The sequence below is a fragment of the Linepithema humile genome, chromosome 1 (assembly GCF_040581485.1).
Source record: "Linepithema humile isolate Giens D197 chromosome 1, Lhum_UNIL_v1.0, whole genome shotgun sequence".
Taxonomy (NCBI): Eukaryota; Metazoa; Arthropoda; class Insecta; order Hymenoptera; family Formicidae; genus Linepithema; species Linepithema humile.
Genome location: NC_090128.1, coordinates 14,714,183 through 14,738,654, shown reverse-complemented (window position 1 = coordinate 14,738,654; position 24,472 = coordinate 14,714,183). Strand labels below are relative to the sequence as shown.

The 24,472-nt window shown below is 33.0% G+C and overlaps 1 protein-coding gene and 1 long non-coding RNA gene across 2 annotated transcripts; one reads left to right on the top strand and one right to left on the bottom strand.

The window, feature by feature from the left end:
- Positions 1-4,262: 4,262 nt before the first annotated feature.
- Positions 4,263-8,391, top strand: LOC136997409 (uncharacterized). The gene has a single exon (XM_067348129.1). It carries the CDS (start codon positions 4,872-4,874, stop codon positions 8,301-8,303), a length of 3,432 nt encoding a protein of 1,143 aa, XP_067204230.1. The 5' UTR covers positions 4,263-4,871; the 3' UTR covers positions 8,304-8,391.
- A 1,342-nt stretch (positions 8,392-9,733) lies between these two features.
- LOC136997802 (uncharacterized) lies at positions 9,734-23,843 on the bottom strand. Its single transcript, XR_010888446.1, has 2 exons — positions 19,863-23,843; positions 9,734-14,520 (listed from the first exon to the last, which is right to left on the bottom strand). It is a non-coding gene; the product is annotated as an uncharacterized lncRNA (long non-coding RNA).
- Between the last annotated feature and the right edge of the window lie 629 nt (positions 23,844-24,472).

Here is a 24,472-nt window from a genome sequence, read left to right as displayed (position 1 = left end):
GCATGAAAATTTTGAAAGTTGCAAAATTAATTTTTTTAAATATAGACTGTAGAGAATGACGAGACGGAACTTTTTTCTATTTGCAGTTTTTTTGTTCGATGCTTATTTTTAATAATAAAAATAAAAAAGTGAAAAATTTTTATCCCCAAATTCAATAAAATTTTAAGATATAAATCGTCGTAATTTGGCCAAATTTTGTTGAAATTGTTTGAAATTTGGTATACGCATGCAGTATAGTCTAGCGATGCCTACAAAACAATAAAAAGCTGAAAATCGCCTATTGTTTAATAATAATTAATTGCAAATTGAGGCCAATGGGTAACTACGTTTTTTTAGTTTTACTGACAAAAAGTATCGAGGGAACTTAAAATTTGAAACAACTTCCAGTGAGACATTTGTTCCTCTCTATTGAAGGAAGATTTCTGGAAACTTTCAGATCGATTCATTGAAAATTTGCGGAAATATGTATTTTATAAGAAAACATGCAACGCCGCTAATGATAACTCTGTGAGCGCTGAACACCATCAAGCAGCGTACTCGCCGTTCAACTTTCCAGGATTCGATTTTATAATGATTTCTTACAACTCTATTGTTATTTGTTAAATTATTACCGTCCTAGAGACCGCGTCTCTGGAGTGTATGTGAAATATTTCAAAATAATAATAATAAAAGTATTTAATTAAGAAACCGTATAAATAATAGTTCATCATTTCGATATTTCGTGGAGAGTGAGCGATTGTTCAAATGTATAACTATTAAAAAATCATTATAAAATCGAGTCCTTGAAAACCGAACGGCGAGTACGCTGCCTGATGGTGCTCAGCGCTCACGGAGCTATCATTGGCGGCGTCGCATGTTTTTTTATAAAATGCATATTTCCGCAAATTTTCAATGAATCGATCTGAAAATTTCTAGAAATCTTCCTTCAATAGAGAGGAACAAATGTCTCACTGGAAGTTGTTTCAAATTTCAAGTTCCCTCGATACTTTTTGTCAGCAAAACTAAAAAAACGTAGTTACCCATTGGCCTCAATTTGCAATTAATTATTATTAAACAATAGGCGATTTTTAGCATTTTTATTGTTTTGTAGGCATCGCTAGACTATACTGCATGCATATACCAAATTTCAAACAATTTCAACAAAATTTGGCCAAATTACGACGATTTATATCTTAAAATTTTATTGAATTTGGGGATAAAAATTTTTCACTTTTTTATTTTTATTATTAAAAATAAGCATCGAACAAAAAAACTGCAAATAGAAAAAAGTTCCGTCTCGTCATTCTCTACAAGTCTATATTTAAAAAAACTAATTGCAACTTTCAAAATTTTCATGCTCTGAGACGTTTGGACAATATTTTTACACGATTTCGAGCGCAAAGCGAGTTCTTAGATCCGTGCCCTCATATGTTTGCAACAAAAATACCGTTATAGTATCATATACTGACACAGTACGATCCATAGCGACATTGGTAAATGCGAGCTTGTCACCGTGACGAACTCGGTTCAAATCCGAGTAGGACGCACGGTCTTTTCTCGCAAAAGGCGAGTCGGCACCGTCAACATTGGACATGAGGAGACACATACCTGCACCATTCCCCCCCCCCCCCCAAGCAGACAACGTAATTCGTATCGTCTGATCTCACAATCAGGATATGTGTCCGCGCCATCTGCACCTTCTGGATATATGCCCGCACCAAATAACTTCTGGATCGTTTATTTTTGCAAATTTTAAAGAAAATAAAATAAATTAGTTAATAAATTCACAAGTTGAATATTAATTTTATCAAACTAGTAACTATATTTTATTAATGTACATATATGTAACTTTTATCTTTATTTTATCAGTCTTTATATCATAATATTTACAACTTTTTAATTACGCCAATGTTCAGAATGTTATATTGCACATGTAGAAAATGTCTGATTTTCTTTTATATATATCTGGAAATAGGGTTTTAAAAACAAATATTTCAGACAAAAGTTGTATGGTTTCAAGGGGGACATAAAATGGAAACGAAATTCTCTTACATAAAGACATTTTGCGAATTTGGACGCAAACTAAATTTTTTAAATTGGAATTACCCTAATTTTTTTATGTCAATAGATTCTATGTAACATTTTATGTAACGTAAAAAGTTAGAAAAGTAGTATGATCAAATATTGAATGGTTTACGCGATATTTTATCTTTTACATACTTTGACATAAAATACAAAATATTTTGTAAAACATTCTGTGTTTCAGTAATTTTATAATACTTTTATACACAGAATAATAAGACGAATCAACTGATGTAAAAAAATATATATAGTTGTTTTTAGGAAAAAGTATGCAGCTGCATGTTGCAAATTACACATTTCTTCTTGGAAACAACTGTTTTTTTTTTTTCGTCTATTGATTCGTGTCACTATTCTGTGCATAAAAGTATTAAGGTAAGATTACCGAAAACTGAATGTTTTTAGATATTTTGTATTTTATGTTAAAATATTAATTTTTTTTTGTATAAAAAGATATAAAATATCTCGTAAACCATTAAATTTTTGATTATACTACTCTTATAACTTTTTACGTTACAGAATGTTATATAGAATCTATAGACATAAAAAGATTAGGATAATTGCAATTTAAAAAACGTAATGAATTGAAATAAATTTATGAATTTACTCCAAATTTGCAAAATGTCTTTATGTAGGAGAAGTTCGTTCAATTCATTTTATGTCCCCCTCGAAATCATACAACTTTCGTCTGAAATATTTGTTTTTAAAACCTCATGGTTTCCAGATACGTATAAAAAAATTAGATACTTTGTATATGCAATATAACATTGAATATTCTGAATATTGGCATAATTAAAAAGTTGTAAATATGATATAAAGAATGATATGATAAAATAAAGATAGAAATTACATACATGTACATTATAATATAGTTATTAGTTTGATTCAATCAATATTCAACATGTGAATTTATTAATTTTTTTTTTTTAAAGAAAAGTAATAAAAAATTTTAAATGCCTTTCACAAATCATCAAAATAATTTAATCAAAATAATTATTTTGTTTCGAGAATTCTATGTATAATTAAAAGACGCGCATTTTATATACATAATAACAGCAACCGCGCGATTCCTATATATGCAGTAATATATAGGTATTTACTGCGCGGACAGAAAAATCTCGCTGCCGCGCATTGACATGCATTATGTTATAGGAGAATAGCGCGCGAAAACTAGTCAACCGTTACACCGTGTTATAACGTGTTGACCGAAAATTGTGTAGTGTTTTTACAGTATTTACTGAATTACTGTTTTGTTTAGTGGAAAGTACATTTCGTTAGAGTACATAATGGGACGCAAGTACAATGAAAAATGCTTGCCTCTCGGTGCTCGCAGACTTTCCACGAAGAGAGGATGGTATCAAAGGTTAGTACGTCTAGTTATAAAAAACATACACACATATAAAAACATACACACAGATTATATATTTATTGCGAACATACGTGTACATAATGAATAGATATAAATATACAGAGAAAGATGAGAAAGAGAGATATAAAAAGAAAGATAAAATTATAATCCATCGCCTTTCTCATTGCCAGTGTTGTTGTTTTGTTGCATAATGTAAAGGAGAAGATATACAGATCCCCGCTCACTTCTTTTTCTCTCTCACTGTCTTTCTTTCTCTTTATCTTTCTTTCTTATCTTTCTCTGTATATTTAGTTATATCTATTCATTACGTGCACGTATGTTCGTAATAAATGTGTAATCCGCGTGTGTTTCTTTTTATTTAATCATCTCTCTTTTTAATCACTTATTTTATTACGTACAAACATAATCGTCAAATAATTACTATCTCTGAAAAGTAAGAATACAGTCCTTTGTTTATTGATTTAAAAAAATTGATTATATATACACTACCGCTCAAAAGTATTTGTCTCTTACATTTTCACGAAAAATTATTTATTTTTACTTATTATTTTGGAGCTAAATAATTTTTTCACTTTTATTTCTTTAAGAAAAGAACTCATAAGAGAAACTCTGTTCAGAGAAACTTTAAAAAAAGTTTCGCAAAAAAATAAAGAATAATAACTTCTATAAAAAAGCAAAAAAATTGGATGGACAAAACTTTTTAACGGTAGTGTATATATTATGTACGGTAGTTAGTGCCAGAGACGATCAATTCGTGTGCTGGTTGCATATTTTGCACCAAATGCGGTTTGCATGAGCGCTTTGGTTATATAAAAATTATGCCAGAAACGATCAATTCGTGTGCTGGTTGCATATTTTGCACCAAATGCGGTTTGCATGAGCGCTTTGGTTATATAAAAATTATGCCAGAAACGATCAATTCGTGTGCTGGTTGCATATTTTGCACCAAATGCGGTTTGCATCAGCGCTTTGGTTATACAAAAATTATGCCAGAGACGATCAATTCGTGTGCTGGTTGCATATTTTGCACCAAATGCGGTTTGCATGAGCGCTTTGGTTATATAAAAATTATGCCAGAAACGATCAATTCGTGTGCTGGTTGCATATTTTGCACCAAATGCGGTTTGCATGAGCGCTTTGGTTATACAAAAATTATGCCAGAGACGATCAATTCGTGTGCTGGTTGCTTTAAATATTTTGCACCAAATGCGGTTTGCATGAGCGCTTTGGTTTATTAATTATAGCTATGTCAAAACATGATGTATTGTGCTAGTATATTGTATTATATAAAATAATTTTTAGTTATAGCTATGTAAGATATTATGTAAGGCTGTAAACAAAGGACTGCACTTATTTTTCAGAGCGGGTTTTACTTTTCAAAAAAATTATTAAAAAAGATTTACTAAATGTATTCAACGTATAATTATTTTAAAAAATATAATAAATGTGGCATATATTATTTTTGTGTAAGATTTTGCGAAATAATCTATTTATTTCTCTTTGTAGAAGACAGTTGTGGAAGGAGATAGGGGCCCAAAAGATAAGTGGCTCCATGAACACAAAGCTTACAAAGGATACTAGCACCGAATCCATTGATTTTCATAAATCAGTGGGATTATTACCCAATATGATGGATTCGGAAAGTAGTACCCAAGTAATGCTGTGCATGGAGCCAACATCAAATAAAGGTACGTATATTGACAATTGCGACGATAACGATACTCTTGTTATTGATAATAAAGCCCTTCTAGACCCTTATGGTGTGCAAGAAAACTTGCCTGAAGGCCGTCGCATTGTCGATATTGCTTTTATGTGGAGTGAAATCCACAGAACATTTAATAATCATGCGCGAGGAATAGAGTGCCAATTTAAAGATTGGAAACTCATAAATTCTCGTCGCCGTGGGTTAATGACGCAGTTGTTTTTCCAATGCCAAATGTGTCATTATAAAGACAGCATCTGGTCAGAACCCACAAAACCGAAAATATTGGACATTAACACAGCTGTTGCAGCAGCAACTATTACAACAGGAATTGGTTATGCCCAGCTGAATGAGCTGTGTGCAGCCATAAATGTTCCTTGCATGTCCGAATCAACGTACATCACATTCAGAGACAATATAGTCGATGATTTTCAAAAAACAGCCATGGAAAATATGAAAATGGCTGGTGAAATTGAAAAACAACTCGCTCTCGAGAGAAATGATATTATAAACGGTATTCCGTACATAACTGTAGTAGCAGATGGTAGTTGGATGAAGAGAACATACGGCAATGCTTATAACTCTCTTTCCGGTATTGGAGCCATAATTGGTTACTATACCAAAAAAGTTCTCTTTGTTGGTGTTCGCAATAAATTTTGCGCAATATGTGATATGGCAGAGCGAAAAGGTGTCAAACCAAGAATTCACAAATGCTATAAAAATTTTGATCGCAATGCAAGTTCCACAAGAATGGAGAGCGATGCCATCGCAGAAGGTTTTAAATGTAGCCTCGAAATGCATGGTTTGATTTACAAAACGGTTATCGCCGATGGTGATAGTAGTGTATATCAGACCATTCATGATAATAAACCATATTGTGAACAAATGGTAACTGTAAAAAAAATAGAATGCAGCAATCATTTGCTTCGCAATTTGTGTAAAAAGCTAAAAGCTGTGGCAGAAACGACTCAGCCAAAAGCGCAAAAACAACGTGGCTTTGTAGCGTTGCGAAATGTTATAAAAAATAACATTTTGAATATTCGAAAAGAAGTAGAAGAAGCAGCGAAGCTACGAAGAAAAGAGCAACAAACACCTCAACATCATAAGGCTATAGAATTACAACAAGATATATTGAACATTCCTAGCCATATTTTTGGCGAACATAAGCGATGTGAATCACGCGGTCGTATATGCACAGAAAATGGTAAAACGACAACAAATTATGTACCACATCTGAAATCATACGGCCTGTATGAAAGAATAGAAAAAGCAATCTCATATTTAAGCTGTTATTCTGACAGCTTGTTGCTGAATTTTAACAATAATCCTGCAGAATCGTTCAACTCGATAATCTGCAAAGAAATTGGTGGAAAACGCATTAATTTTGGAAAACGAGGCTCTTATAATGCTAGAATTGCGGGAGCAATTGTGCAATACAATACGCAACAAGTTCTTACGCAATTGTATAAAAGCATGGATAAGATTGTTCCGCCTATTGTCGAGAATCTTGAAAAACAACGACAAATAAAAGTTGCGAAAACTAGAGAATCTCGAGAAGCACAGGGAATGCCAAAAAAATTCAAAGGAGAGTCAGGAACAGATCGATATTACGGTCCGCAATCGCAAAAACCGGATCTTTCATCCCATGTATTCGAACAACTTCGACAAAATCATTTAGAAAAGTTGTTAGAAAATGCGAAAAACTGGCAAAAAATCGAACTCGATACAAGAAATCAAAGTAAATCAGAATTGTGGTTATCATTGAGACGGGAAATGTTGACGGCATCCAATTTTGGAACCGTATGTCGCATGAGATCGACAACGTCTTGTGCAGCAACGGTAAAAGCCATTTTATATCCTCCATACATTGATAACGCAGCCATAAAATATGGTCGTGATAATGAAGAAGTAGCAAAGAAAGAACTGGCTTTACAATTAAATAAAGAAGTGATTCCTTGCGGATTATTCATCGATACTGAAAATCCATGCTTGGGTGCTTCCCCAGACGGGCTTATTGATGGAAATGGTCTAGTGGAAATCAAATGTCCTCTGTCGGCTGAAAATTTAACAGTTGAAAAAGCCATTGAGACATTGCCTTCTTTAAAAGCTATTTTTGATAAAAAAAATCCGCAAAAAATGAATCAGAATCATCGATATTATTATCAAATTCAAGGTCAGTTAAATATAACACAGCGAGAATATTGTATTTTTGCTGTCTGGACTCCAAAAAGTATGAAAATATTGCGCATTGATGTAGACAATATTTTTTGGAAAAATCAAATGCTACCTTTCTTGACACGCTTCTATAACGAATGCATGCTTCCAGAAATCTTGGATAGTCGTCATAATAGACATATGCCTATCAGAAATCCAAGATATATTATAGAAGCTAAAGAAGAAGCAGCCAAAAAAATACTTAGTCGAACAAGTAGACGAAAAGTAGCAGAAAACGAAAATGGCATGGAAGAGAGAAAACGATTGAAACCTAACATTTCGCCAATGGAGGCAGCAATAATTGATCCTGCTGTTCTTGCTCTGCATGAAGAGCAAGATGATGACTGCATAATCGTAAGTTATTCAAGTAACAAACGAGATATAACTGAAGATGATATGGTAAGACATAAAAAACTTTTAGATGATACGTTTATTTCTTTCTCTTCGATAAAAAAGAATGTCTTACCTATAACAAGTCAATTGAATGACGAATCGTTGGATCAATTTTTGCGCATTATAAGAGAAACTTCTTGTTTCGAAACACAAAGTGTACTATATTTACAATACCCCCATATAATTGAAGCTAGTCATAGTGACAAAAGCTTACAAATAATTGGAGGAAATTGTAGTAATCACTGGAGATGTATTTTCTTTGACGGCACCAAACTTCGCGTGTACGATAGTCTACCTGGCTGTACATACGATAAATTGGTAGCTGAAGAGAAAAATTATATACATCTTCGTTATCCGAAAGTGAACTCAAGTTTTGACATAACTTTTGAAAAGGTTCAAACACAACCTGATGGAATCAGTTGTGGAATTTATGCTGCAGCTTTCGCTACGACTATAGTCTTAGGAGGCAATCCTTGCGAGAAAAAATACTCCAAAGATGTAAAATGCATGAGAGAGCATTTTTGTAAAATTATAGAAAGCAATAAACTGCTGCCTTTTCCAAAATAATTCATATATTATTCGATAATCTATTCTAATACAAGATTATCGATTACAAAAAAAATGCCTCAATATCACTAAATTATAATCGGAGAGACGAAAGAAGTATATGGTTGCGTTCTCACGAGAATGGGCGATGGAGGGGCCCATTCTATATTTTTATTATTCAGTATATTTAAAAAAATTCATTATATTCTGTCGCTGTTTTTCACATATAATGATTATGTATATATTATTATTATTATATTATTATATATATATTATTTCAACATTGCTTACATTGACATGTATCTTTTCATATGTCTGTCAAGAGGAATAATTTCTTTTTTAGCCACACACACACAAAAACACATTTGTATTGTGTATTGTTTTGTGTGTGTGTGTGTGTGTGGCTAAAAAAGAAATTATTCCTCTTGACAGATATATGAAAAGATACATGTCAATGTAAGCAATGTTGAAATTATTTAAACTATGCAATAAAGACAGACATATATTTATGTTTTTGAGGTTATTATCAGCAATACGGTAGATAAGCTTCAATAAGCTACGCGTACGAGAGCTGTAATAGAGCTGTAAAAATATGTGATCTGCCTTCACGTATTGAACACAATTTTGAAACTGTTCTGACATGCATGAATCATATATTACTGTCGGTAATAACTGTCGATAATTACTGTCGGTAATATATTATAATAGTATCGGAATTAAAAATGTCGGTATTATCGGCAATTTTAGTTACACTTAGATGAGGGCGCTAATCTATCGAAGTTCGACCGTCGCCGTAGGATCCCCTTAACAGGACGATTCATGCGAGGGTGCGTGTTGCATCCCGGCGGTGAGGTTTGCGTTGCGGTGGAGTCTGTCTCCGTTGTGCCATGCGCTGCGACCGTCCGGCTCTCGATGTGAGTCGCAAGTGAGTCTGCGAGCCGAGGCGGGAGAGGCCTTCGCATTCGGATGTCCCCGGAACGTGAGTGTCACGTGGGGGCCGAGTCAACCGGGCACAGAACTCTAAGGGAATTATTTTCCGCTGTAGAGTCTGTGGTGGCGACGGCGATGCTGGTGCGTCAGCTGACCGTAGCTGTACATCCTACGTGAGGTGTGCGGTCAGAGCTGAGACTGAGTCTTTCGCTTCCGTGCCTTCCCAGGCACTGTGAAAAGTCGAGAAGACTTGCTGGTTGCGCTCTTCGAAGCAGAGCTGTGACTCCGTTCAAGGGCCCTTAGTGAGAGCTCGCCTTGAAGCGAGTGAGTGAGTAAAGATCTGCGGAGCAGCTCTTTTATATCTCGTCGATCGAAGCTTGATCGCGAGAAAGCTCTTCACCGCCTGCGCAACCTGGCGGTGGGTCCGCAAGCTTATAACTGGTAGAAGGCCTGCGGCGCGTAGCGGCGCCGCGGCGTATTATGCCGCTTCAGTACAGCTGTGTGGCGGTGAGCCGCCACAATGGTTATCTCTGTAAAGAATGTAATGTTCTGTTTTCAAGTACAACTAAAAAATCTAGCAAAAGTAAAACTTTCAACAATAAAAAAATCCATTTTAACAATGTTATGAAAGATATTTCAAAACAATATAATATTGAAGATATTATGGAGATAATATATGATTCTATAGAAGAAAACAATATAGAAAAAAAATTTATAAATCAATCATTGATATGTAGTATATTAAAGAAAAATTCCAACAAGTTAAAAGATTACAAGATGGTATATAATATTTTAAATAAGTTAGAAAATAACGAGAAGAAAATATACATACCAACTGATATGAAAAACAATATAGAGATATTATTTTTGTCTTTTATTAATTTCCTATATTCAAAAAATAAGCTTGATTCGATAAGCTATAACCTAATATTATAAGTAATATGTTTAAGCTTTATGGGTTGAATAATACTTTAAAGCCAACTGTAAAAGACGAAAAAGAAGATTTGTGGAATATGTTTATTTATACTATAACTAATAATTATTTTAATAACGTAATTGAGGTAGACAAAATAAAATATACCAATTATAAACCAAAAATGATAACCAACTCTTTATATAAAATTGAAAATAGCACAGACTATCAGTAATTTTTACCTTTTTGTCAATATTGTTATTTTTATTTTATTATCTGACGTTATACAATCCAACCCTCCATATATATACGTGTCAGAAACATTTTTTATTATGTTGATAATTTCACTGCTGTCTTCAAAAAATATTATTGGTGGTATGTAAATATTAATTTGTTCATCTATATATATATATCGTTCTAACAATTTTAAATACGAGCCTTTACAAATCACCGAACAAAAACTTATAAATAGATTATCACATTTTAGAATATTATGATTGTTTTCTATTTCACTATTGCATGATAAACACCTTTTATTATTATATATCAATACTATTTTAATTAATTTATCATATAAAATATTAAAATCTTTAAATGCTTTTAAGTGAAAATAATAATTATTATTATTTTCATAGAAATATCCTTTGAATTTAGAAAAATCTTTTGTGTCATCTATAAGTCTGAAGATATCATCTTTATTTTCTATAATATTTATGGGAACCAAATTTATATCTACTTTATCTACATAATTAAACATAGTCCATATATTTCCAAAAAACACTTCACTGCACATTATAGAGCAGAAAAATCCATACCTTTTTCTATCCCAAATATATTTCTTTATTTTCCTGTTACAGTACCAGCATATATCTTTATTGTAGTTAAAATTTAACTGAGAATTATATACTTCATCAAATTCACTTTTTTTTTTAATATTAATATAACTAAACACAGCTTCTTTTATTTCGTTTGTAGTAAAGTCTGTTCTGAATATATTTTTATTCATCTTAAATGAGTTTGTTTTATTTTCCGGGAATTTTTAATATCAGTTTTCCTAATTTAAATAATATTATTAAAAAAAAAAGTGAATTAGATACTTATAACCTTAAAAATATTATTTCTATTAATAATGTAAAACATTTAATTTTAAATGCTTTAGATGAAGAAGATAATAGTATATATAAAGAAATATATATACAATACTTAGAGTTTTATAAAAAAATAAATAATATTATACAAGATATATTTACAAAAAAAGAAATGCAAGATATATCAAAACTGGAAAATGAATATTATAATTTCATAACAGAAATAAGGAAAAAAGGTATTGATAAAAAATTAGAAGACATATCTAATTTTTTAGAAGATGTTTATTTTAAAAAACATTTTAAGTATATTAAAAAATATATTAATAACGAAATAACACTGGATGATTTTACGAAAGAATTGCAAAAGCCTATTATTTCAAGTAATGTAATATTAAATAGTATAAGGAATATAGACAATACCAATATTATGAATAAATTGTTAAAATACAAGAAAAAAATCTATTATTTTGAAACGATAAGTACTATTAGTTATTTCTTTGTACTCGGTGATTATTGCAGAAAGAATAATATGACAATAAACAATTCATTTAAGTCAGTATATAACAGTTTTATATTAGATAATTTTGATAACTTTAATTTACGATATTATTATATTTTAAAAATCGATTTTAGTTTGAATGAAAATTCCAACCATATAGATAATATTGAAAAAGATATAAAAAAATATGAGAAATTAATTGATAACAGTATAATATCGAACTTGAAGGATAAAAATTACGAGTACTCTTCGATATATAAAGATAATATGCTTGTAGATTTATATGAAACAAATGAAAAACTAAAGGAAATGATTACCAAATATGATTTATATCCAGAAGAAATAAAGAAACTCAAGAATGACATCAAAATATATTTCGAATCAGAAAAGTCAAAATACAATAGTTTCTTATCATCAATTAGTTCGATAGAAGATATAAAACATATATCTGATCATATTAAAAAGATTAATGAAGATGAAAAAAAATTATCAGATAAAGTTGATATTCAATTTACAAACATAGAGAAAAAGTTAAATGAATTAGAAAGTAAATATGATAGTGAGAAACCAAGATTGGAACAATACATCATTGATATTGTAAGTGAAATAAATACAAGAAATAATTCTTATTTTGATAAAATATACAAAATTATAGAAGAGTTAAAAGACAGAGTAAATAAATCTGAAAACGAGTTATCTATTATGAAAAATAACATTTCAAACGTTAGTGAGAAAAATTTTAATTTATTAAAGGATATAAATACAGGTGCGAAGAAAATACAACGGATAATTGATAAAGACAAAGATAATAGTAAAAAAATAAAAATATTGGAAAAAAATATTGAAGAATGTTGTAAAACTAACAAATCTCTAGAAAAATTTATAGAAGAGACTTCAGATCATCATAAAAGAATAGATGAAAGACTGAAACTAATAGAAAATTTTATCAGAGTCAGATTTGGAGAGTGCAGTGATGAAAGTGATTGTAAAGGAGGAACGAAACATATTGATTATAAGAAGAAGTATGAAAAGTTTTATGATAAAGATAAACTAATAACTGATGTAATAGATAAATATTATTTTACCAATGAATACAACAATAGAAAGAATTTATTTAACACCAAGTATTTTAATAACTGTAACTTTGAAAATTATCTGAATGTAAAGAAGTATTCATATATTAAAAATATAAATAACGAAATAGAAGAGGATAAGAGGAAAAGATTTTTTGACAAAATATCAGATTGTGAAATTCTCGACCATTATGATGAAATAGTAGATAATGATGGTATAAAGAAAATGTCAATTTACGGAATAAAAATAAATACTATAAAATATGGAAATTATAGTTTTTATAAATATTGTTTAGAATTACCATTCGATGATGAAGAGTTTGATATCGTGAATATAGTACACTCAGAAAATATAAAACCTTTAGATATAGAATTATCTTACAAATATATTGATACAATAACTAGGAAGAGAATTTTCATCAGAGAAACTTTGCTGGTCAAAATATATAATGAATTTTTGATAAGATTGAATGAACATATTGAATATATTAAACAATTGAAGTGTAAATTACTTATTTTATATAAATCTGATGATATCGATGAAATAATAGTTTGTTCAAATGATAGAAAAAAAAAATCGTACATTATATAAGATGTATAAAGAAATCATTAACTTATCCAGTAAAATAATATCTTCAAGTAATCTTAAGGACAAGAGTTTTTTCAATGTATACAACTATTGCCTAAAATTTATTAAAGTAGACAATGACTGTGTAATCACTGACAAGAATAAGTATTTTAACTTTATATTCCTAAAGAGTAAAGAGAAAACAATAACAAATAATATTTCTAATATAATAGGAGGATCATACTCCATTTATGTTTTTAACGAAGAACTTCCATCAAACGAAAATGAGATAGATTTTGTAAATATGACAACTTTAGATATTCCTGAATATTCTGATTATATAGAAAAAATTAAAGATATTAACTTCTACTTTCCTTATAGAAAGGATTTCAAACTTTTAAAAAATTACTTTTTGTACAAAAATGAATATTATTTATATAAAAATAGTATGTACAATATAAAAAAGGAAATGATAGAATTACATAATAAAATTTATAAAATACTACTTGTTGTGGGTCCAAAGAACCACAACCAATTATTAATAATAAAATATATATATATTAATAAAATATAAGAAAATATCTATTGCATATCAGATTAAGATATCTAATATTCAGTTTCCGGCTCATGCGAGACACCGGATAAATCGCGCAGCGAAAATTAAAACCTAATTCACTTTTTACGCGACAATGCTGACGAACGATCGAATTTCGTCAGCAAGTTAGATCGTTAAAACTGCAATCAAGTGCAGTTTCACGTATATAAAATCGCCGTCGCGAGATCACGACGGCGGGTCTAAAACTATCAGTCACAAGAAACGGACGTATGTCCGTTGGGACCACAAATCTAGAAGAACGCGAATTATAACAATTCGCTAAAAACGAATAAGAATAACTTGGGGCTCCGTGATACTACACTAAGGCAAGGATTCCTGACGGAACCTAGATTACATAGAAGTAAGGGAATTTGTAATGAATCAAGAGATCAATAAATATGTGGAAGATTGTTTTATTACGAAAAAACTAAAAAGGATTATTCGCGGATTCCCGGCCTAACTCCTCGGCAGATCCCGAACCCGTGCCCTATCACCAAGGGCACAACAAAATTCTGGTGGCAGCGGTGGGATCTGCCTCTCCTTCGGGACCAGGAACCCGGAAAGTCCAGAGCCTGAAACAAAAAGAAAAAATTTTAAGTGAGTGAAAATTAGTCGGCGGACAAGTTTCAATACGGAGATTATTGAAACGAGAAGACCCCGACCAACGCAGCAGTAAGCAGCCGAAAATTAAGTGCAAAATAGTCGGCGGACAAGTTTCAATACGGAGATTATTGAAACGAGAAGACCCCGACCAACGCAACGGTAAGCAGAGTAGCAGCGCAGCAGCAGACTATCCAGAGCCAAGCAGTGCCGAGCGGAGTCAGCGAAATAGGAGCCAGCCGCAGAAAGCAGCCGAGCGACCTACACCTACAGCCTACGATCTACAGCCGGACAGCGAACCGCAGCTAAGGACGAGGCAACATGCGAGCGATCATACTACTACTACTGTAAGTCCGAACCATTATATAAAATATAAAAACGCGTGAATGTACAAAAGCGAAAGCGACCCCGGTCCCATACGAAATAGGTCGTGGCTATTTAGCAACCAAGCGCGACACGCAATCCGCACAGCGTTAAACCCGATACGCGTTATCGAAGACGCGACTCGCGACATAAGCGATAACGTACGCCGTACATTACAATACACAAACTCGGACGGTAATACCGACGACGAATTGGATGCAAACATAGAAACTAAACGAGATTACACTTTCGAAGATATCGATTCGAGTTTAATTCCCGCTCTTAACGATACCGTGATAGAAGTAAAAACTAAAAAGACTAGACCTAACATTAGTAAAACACCAAGCCGCGTGTCAGATTACAGCGAGTTTGAGCTAACATCATATGATAGTAGCATATTTGATCCGGACGAAATCCGTGAAAGAAGAAACGAAAAAATGTCTCAAAGAAGGAAGAGTGAGGCAGATATCGAAATAGAAAACGAAATATCCGCGTTAATGGAGCAAAATACAAGAGAAAACGAAGCCAGCGGACTTCGAACGGGAACACGCCCAAAAAATAAAAATCAGATTTCAGCACTAGAAGAAACAATGCACGAAATGCGCGAACAGATCGCGACATTATTTGAGTATCTTCATGCGCATCATCACGAACGAAATCCGCGACAAAAACGCGAAACCGACATTTCATACGGTCGAACTACTGAAGACATACGAAACAGACAATCCACTGACGCACAATGCTACATGACATCAAAAAACGCGATAAATTTAATACCTATTTTTGACGGTACGTCACGAACGAACTTAAAATCATTTCTAAGCGCTTGTACATGTGCAATGAAGTATGTAAAGCCCGAGTTCGCAGACGAGCTACTCGACGTCATAATGTCGACTAAATTGCAAGGCAGAGCATTAATAAATTTTGAGATCAAAGATATCAGATCGTTTGAACAGTTAAAAAACGAACTGGAAAGCTTTTACTACCCTAAGAAAAATCCTGCATCGATTCAAATTGAATTTAATCATTTGAAACAACGACCCGGAGAAAGTGCAGTAGAATATGGGGCACGAGCAGACCATTTAGCGATGCAGCTATACGAATCTCTAACAGATAGTCCAGGAAAGACACCGCAAGATAAACGCACTATATTAGATACAGTTAAACAGCAAGCGCTACAAAACTTTGTGTATGGACTGCGCGAGGATATACGAATGATAATACGCGCGCAACGATATGCAACCCTGCAAGAAGCCATCGAAGGGGCCAAAGCAGAGGAAAAATTAAAGAGACCACGTGATTCCGCGTACAACGCGAATAAAAGTTTTAATAATCCTAAGGCAATTCAATGCCATAAATGCGGCAAGCAAGGACATTACGGTCGCGATTGCCGAACGAGCCGCTACGGTAATCAATTCACTTTGCCTAAACCGAGCGGATCAAGATTTAATACGCTGGATAAACATTGTAATTATTGCAAGAAATCCGGATATAACCGTACCGAATGTTGGATATTAAACGGAAAACCGGAATATACTAAAAATAAGAAAATAAATGAAGAATCAAACACGCGAAATACCATAAATGAAACTAATAAGCATCGCAAGACTGAGGACGACGATGCAGAAAGGAAAACAATTAAAGCAACAGCTAAGACAGTACGAGAGCATAAGGTACTAACAGCTGATGAGATAAATCATGCACACACTGAGCTCGATCTGATTTCACTACCCATGAATGAAGTGATTGACGATAAAATAAATATGTTGATCGACACAGGAGCTACCATGAGTCTAATAAAATTGAATAAATTGAAAGATGAAACCATAATATACGATAAAAAGATAACAATCATTGGCGCAACAGGGCACAAAGCGGATACTATAGGCATAATGCAAGCAACTATTCCGTTAAAAACAAGAAATGTTAAACATGAATTAAACGTGATAAAAGACGACTTTCCTATCGAATATGACGGAATCCTCGTAGCCGACTTCCTACAAAAATATCAAGCATCTTGGGACTATACTACCAAAAAACTACGCATCGATAAAAATTTATTTACGCTTTTCCCATGCAAAAAGTTTACTTTAAAAGCTAGAAGCGAAACTATTATAACAGCCATAACTAAAGAAAACACAGCAGGAATAATCCAAGCAGTGGAAACTAGACCAGGAATATTTATCGGAAATTGCCTAGTCGAGCCAAAAAATAATAGTTGCCCGATTAACATAATAAATACTACCGAAACTAAAATAGAAATGCAAGCTCCAGTAGTAGAAATTGAAGAAGTAAAGGCAGAAGAAAATGCCGAGATATTAATAGCTCAGACGTATATACCAAAGGAAATTCCCTTGTCACGCATGCAACGAATTAAAGAGGCGCTTCGTCTCGATCACTTAAATAACGAAGAGCGAAAAACTCTACTTAAAATCTGCGAAGATTTCGATGATGTATTCCATTTGGACGGAGAACCCCTGACCTGCACCGAGGCACTGCAACACGAGATCGTAACTCGAGCCGGTACGGCACCCGCGAATACGCGACCGTATAGATTACCGGAGAAGCATAAGGCCGAAGTAAATAGACAGGTACAGGAAATGTTAAGAAACGATATCGTACGTCCAAGCTCGAGCCAATGGAACGCACCACTTTTGGTGGTACCGAAGAAAACAGACGCTTCGGGAAAACCTAAAATGAGAGTCGTGGTCGATTTCCGAAAATTAAACGACCTAACAGTCGGAGACTCTTTTCCACTGCCAAATATAACAGATATTTTGGACCAACTAGGGAATTCGAAATATTTTACAACGTTAGATCTGGCATCGGGCTATCATCAAATACCCCTGGCAGACAGAGATAAGCAAAAAACGGCTTTTTCAACGCCCTACGGGCATTATGAATTTAATCGGATGCCGTTCGGGCTAAAGAATGCCCCGGCAACGTTTCAAAGATTAATGAATACTATTCTGGCGGGCATACAAGGAATACGGTGTCTGGTCTATTTAGACGACATCGTGATATACGGCGCTAGTTTAGAAGACCACAACCGGCGACTATTAGAAGTATTACAAAAAATACGCGACAATAATCTAAAATTACAGCTGGACAAGTGTGAATTTCTTAGAAAAGAAGTGGCATATTTAGGACACATAATTACCGAACACGGAATTATGCCTGACCCTGGAAAAATCCAGGCAGTAAAGAATTTCCCTACGCCAAAACGAGTCAAGGATGTGCAATCATTCATAGGACTGGCGGGCTATTATAGACGGTTTATCGAAAATTTTTCGAAAATAGTCAAACCACTCACAAAATTAGTTAAAAAGGGAGTAAAATTCGAGTGGACACAAGAGCAGCAAAAAGCTTTTGACAATCTAAAAGAGAAACTAATTATCGCCCCCGTCTTGCAGTACCCAAATTTCAACGATGAATTTATACTAACTACCGACGCATCGGATTTCGCGATAGGAGGTATCTTGTCACAAGGAATGATAGGACAAGACCGACCAATAGCTTATGCTAGCAGAATTCTTTCTCGTGCAGAACAAAATTATAACACGACGGAAAAAGAATTACTCGCGATTGTGTGGGCGGTCAAACATTTTCGACCGTACCTATACGGGACTAAATTTAAAATTGCCACCGATCATAAACCGCTAATTTGGTTGTTTAACGTGACCGATCCAGGATCTCGTCTAATTAGATGGAGACTGAAATTGGAAGAGTACGACTATGAAATCGTACACAAAGCCGGAAAATACAATACAAATGCTGACGCACTAAGTCGCAACGTCGCTCACGCTATTCATATAATCGACAAGGAGAAAGAGAGTGACGAAGAGGAAGAAGAAAGAGATAGCGAAAAAGAGATAAAAAGGTACACGGAGGAAGAGAAACAGCAAATATTATATGAGTATCATGATGCACCGATAGGCGGGCATCAAGGCGTGCAACGCACCATAAATCGAATCCGTTTAACTCACAACTGGAAAGGGTTAACAAAAGACGTAAAACAATACATCGCCAAATGCGAGCATTGCCAAAAGAATAAATTAAAACGGCGAAGTAAAACGCCAATGATTATTACCGATACTCCGGATAGGCCATTCGAAAAATGCGCATTAGATATAGTAGGACCGTTAACCGTAACTCTAACCGGAAACAAATACGTACTAACATTCCAAGATCATTTCACGAAATTGAGCAAGGCAATGCCCATCGAAAATCAGGAAGCTGGTACAGTAGCGAAGGCATTCGTTACAAAAATAATTTTGGAATACGGAGTGCCTGATAAAATTCTCACCGACCAGGGAACGAATTTTATGAGCGAAGTGTTTAAGAGCACTTGCAAACTGTTAAAAATTGAGAAGATTCGTACAAGCGCGTACCACCCGGAAAGTAACGGCGCGCTCGAAAAATCGCACAGGACACTAGCAGAGTACTTGCAACACTACATAAACGGAGATCAGACCGATTGGGACGAATGGCTGCCCTACGCGATGTTTACATACAATACTACACCACATACAGCGACAGGTTATACGCCATTTGAACTGTTGTACGGACACCAGGTTACGCTCCCTACGGCCCTGACATGTCCTCCGAAATTAACGTATACGTATGGTGACTACATATCCGAGTTCAAAGAAAGATTGCGTACAGCACACCAGGTAGCGAAAGCGAACATGCAAGAGGAGAAAGCAAAGTCAAAAGAAAGCTACGACAAAAAGGCTAATATAAGCACACTTAGAGCAGGCGACAAGGTATTATTATACGACGAAACACTAAGACGAGGACGCTCGAAAAAACTTGACGCGTTATGGACAGGACCTTACATAGTAATTGAGAAAAAATCAAGCGTTAACTACATCATAAAAAAGGGGCGAAAAACAATGCTGGTGCATGCAAACCGCATTAAGCATTTTATCGAAAACTAAATCACACTTACCGCATTATGGAGAATCAGGATAATCCTCGTTCTCGCTGGCCTCCTCCTGGAGCCAAAAAATCCGATTCAGGGTGCAAGTCGCCTCGAGTATGGCCAACATTGCACGTCGCCACTCTAAATACCCCACACGACGACGACGATGCCCACCAAATCGAAACTGCCTCGACACCGCACTACGCAACCCTTCGATGAGTTCAAGGGTAAGAGCCGTTCTTTCGCAGCGAATATGACATCGCTCCACCGAACCCTGAACGTAAGCAGGAACTACGTCCTCCAATAGCTCCGCCGTAGTTAACTCACGCACAATCACCACTCGCTGGCCGGTCGTAGGCCGCACAATAATAATTAAATTTTCAAAAGAAGGATCCATTATTAAGCACGATCTAACAAGAACTGACTTACAGTAGCACTCGCGAGAATCACAAGACCCTTTTAAAGGACAAAATGCAGAACACGCACATATAAAAAATTATCGTAACACCCTACACTATTGATATAACATAACACGTAGCATAAAACTTCCAGGTACGCTATACTAGAGGATAAACTAATCAAGGTGAGAACTGAAACAATATCCCCAGTCAAGATAGAGTACTTCTCACAAGAACCAGGGCTATATTATGAACAAATAGGAGAACTAAATCTCATCGAAACAAAATGGAAACTAGTAATAAAATTAGATATTACGGCAATAAATATAAGATTTAAACGTATTAAGGAAAAAATACAAGATACGGATGAAATTTGTAATGGAATTAATAATAAATCCACTAAACAATCATGCCGAAACATGAAGTTAATAATCGAAAAGAACATTAATCAATTGACGGAATCGATAAAACAAATAAATACCATTTATAAAAAACCTTCCGACAAACGACGCGGATTAATAAACGGGATAGGTAGTATCGCTAAAACTCTATTTGGAACCATGGACGCAGATGACGAGAAAAATATTAATGAACAATTACACTTGATAAAAAATAACGAACAAATAACACAACACGCCGCAAAAACGCAAATAAAAATATTAAACACAACGCTTACACACATAAATAAGCTAGAAGATACACTAGAACATAATAACGAATTATTAAAAAACGCTACAAAAAATATTTACAATCGAATCTCAGATGAAATTAAACGAGAAGATATATTAGAACACTTTCTAATAATAAATGCAATTCTAACTGATCTGCAGAGAGACATTCAAGATATTATGGATTTTCTGACACAAATACAAAACGGAATATTAAATCCAAAAATAACACCAATAGAAAAAATAATTTCTGAATTAAAAGAAGCGACGCCTCATTTGCCTCAAGGAACACAATTTCCCTTTGGACTCAAAATAGAAGAATGGAATACCATCAAAAAATTAATTACCACAAGCGCATACTATGACAATACAAATATTTATACTATACTACAATTCCCTTTGATAACATTTCCTAAATACAAAATAATAAAAATAATTCCTTTACCTATACATGACCATGACAATATTTTCGTTTTCACTGAAGTAAATCAACATATAATCGCGATAAGTACAGACGGACCAACATACATGACTATAACAAAAGAAAACTTAAATAAATGTATCAATGTACACAATACATATTTATGCGAACCTTATAGTCCTATTTATATTGTAAACACAAATTCTCTTTGCGAAATACAAACGTACTCACATATAACAAAAAATGCGGATAATTGCGATAAGCGTTATATTAAGAGTAATCAAACTTTATGGATAGCATTAAAAACACCAAATACATGGTTGTACTCTACACTTAAGGAACAACAAATATATATACATTGTAAAAATAATAAAGAAACTGTTGTAGTAATTAAGCGAACAGGAAAAATAACGTTAAAAGAAAACTGTAAGGTAATTGCAACAGATATGACAATAAAAACAAAAAACGTTGAGCAAATCGCGAATATACAAACTTATTTACCAAATTTTAATTTAACATTTAGCAAAGATCAGAATACACAAAATAAGAAAAGTCCATTGCAAGGACTAAAATTTAAAAAAATTATACAAGATCCGAAAGAATTAATAGACCTCAGTAATAAACTTGAGGAAATAAATAAAGATGTTAACGACAATCTAAAAAATCCATTCGCAGAACAAGCATTTGTCTATCCTATGACAACAAGTAGCATAGCTGTTGTAATTGCCATAATACTTGCCATTATATTAGGAATAAAACTATGGAAAGAACGAAGTCCATTTTAGAATAAATAAATGGAGCCTCAAGGTTACGAAAACTCGTATCTCCTCGTTTTCTTTTTTCAACGGGGGGAGGATGTTGTGGGTCCAAAGAACCACAACCAATTATTAATAATAAAATATATATATATTAATAAAATATAAGAAAATATCTATTGCATATCAGATTAAGATATCTAATATTCAGTTTCCGGCTCATGCGAGACACCGGATAAATCGCGCAGCGAAAATTAAAACCTAATTCACTTTTTACGCGACAATGCTGACGAACGATCGAATTTTGTCAGCAAGTTAGATCGTTAAAACTGCAATCAAGTGCAGTTTCACATATATAAAATCGCCGTCGCGAGATCACGACGGCGGGTCTAAAACTATCAGTCACAAGAAACGGACGTATGTCCGTTGGGACCACAAATCTAGAAGAACGCGAATTATAACAATTCATTAAAAGTGAATAAGAGTAACTTGGGGCTCCGTGATACTACACTAAGGCAAGGATTCCTGACGGAACCTAGATTACATAGAAGTAAGGGAATTTGTAATGAATCAAGAGATCAATAAATATGTGGAAGACTGTTTTTTATTAAAAAAACGTCAAAGGATTATTCCCGGATTCCCGGCCTAACTCCTTGGCAGATCCCGAACCGTGCCCTATTACCAAGGGCACAACAAAATTTATATAGTATCTATACCTATATATAAAATCTTTATCTATTCTATAGTATAACGAAACATACTTCCAAGGAATTATGTCCTTAAAATTATATATGAACGAGTTTGATATGTTTTGGTATTTTAATACTATTCTCCAGTCTACATAATCTATATTATCTACAATAAAGTCTTCAGGCATTTTATGATATTGTAAAATATCATTAAGTATAAATACATTGGAATGTTTCCTTAAAAAATTAACAGAAAGTTTTTGATTACGTATAATTTCGTAAATATACAACTTATCAATATTATTTTCTATAAAGTCTTCGCTTAAAGAGTATTCTCTACTGAGGAACATATAATCTATAGCATAATCACTGTTTTCTATATCACATAATTCTAATTTCTTATTTAGGAACAATAACTTAAATATAGTGTGATGATACTTACGCACAGAATTGTCGTTTAAAATTTCTTTAGTTATGTTATTTCTTTTGATAAGCATATCTATATCTAGATAGTCAATACTTTTTATAATATTCTCATATGGCACTGTATAATCTAATTGACTAGTAAAATTATTATATATATGACAATCTAAATTAAAATGTAAGTAGTCAAAATATATATATTTATTAAATCTTAATAGGAACGATTTATCAATATTTTTATAACATTTTGACAGGTTTTTCCAGTTTATTTTATGTCTAAATTCGTATATAAAATTGTGACTTAAACTATTATTAGACGAAGATATATAATTCCAATTAACTTTTCTTTTAAATTTTTTTATAAAGTTTTCTGATAAATTTTGATATTTTGATATATATTTCCAATTAACTTTATCTTTAAAACTTTCTATAAAATCTTCTGATAAAACTTGATATTTAGATATATAATTCCATTCAACTATATCGTAAAACCGTCGTATAAAATTTTCTGACAGATTTTGAAATTTACACACATCTTTAATACTTACTCTATCTATTTCGTCAATTATAATACTTTCAGGTAGTTTTTTTATTCTAGATAGTAAAGTCATATCAAATTTACTTGAATACTTTCTTAAAATACATTTGCTTATATCGAAAATTGACAATAAGTTAAAATCAATATAATCGATATAAAACTCTATGAAATCACATAAATATTTATAGTTTGTTTTAATCATAATTCTCGTTAGAGTCGTGTGTATATTATTAACATCTACTAAGTCTCTTAAATACTCATATTTATATGCGTATACATAGAGCGACACATGAGCATTTTTTATATTTTTGGAATGTGAAAATAGTTTTTGTAAGAACACTTTATTATTATCATTGCAATCATAATATTTTATGTATAAATTTATAATTGCACTCAAACATATATGACTAAGCTCCATTATTCTTATTTGATAGTTAATTATATTATTTCAAAATTTTATCTCTTAATAAAAAAGATAAAATGAAAGATATACTTATTAAAACATTGTAGTTGATAATAAAAATAATGATATATACAGAATTCCTATAAAAGATTTACCAATTAATTGTCCTCAAATAGTAAATCTATCACAATCTTATATAAGAGGATGTAGATACCATTTCAATATAATAGATTCGAGATTGGATGGTATAGACTTTCCTTGTGTAGGTATAAAGATACCAGAGATAAAAGGCAAGGGATCAATAAGATATACGGATTATCCTGGGTTAAAACTTATAAAGTC

Coding starts and splice junctions, on each gene's coding strand:
- LOC136997409 (XM_067348129.1), top strand. CDS start 4,872: ATGTGGCATATATTATTTTTGTGTAAGATTTTGCGAAATAATCTATTT.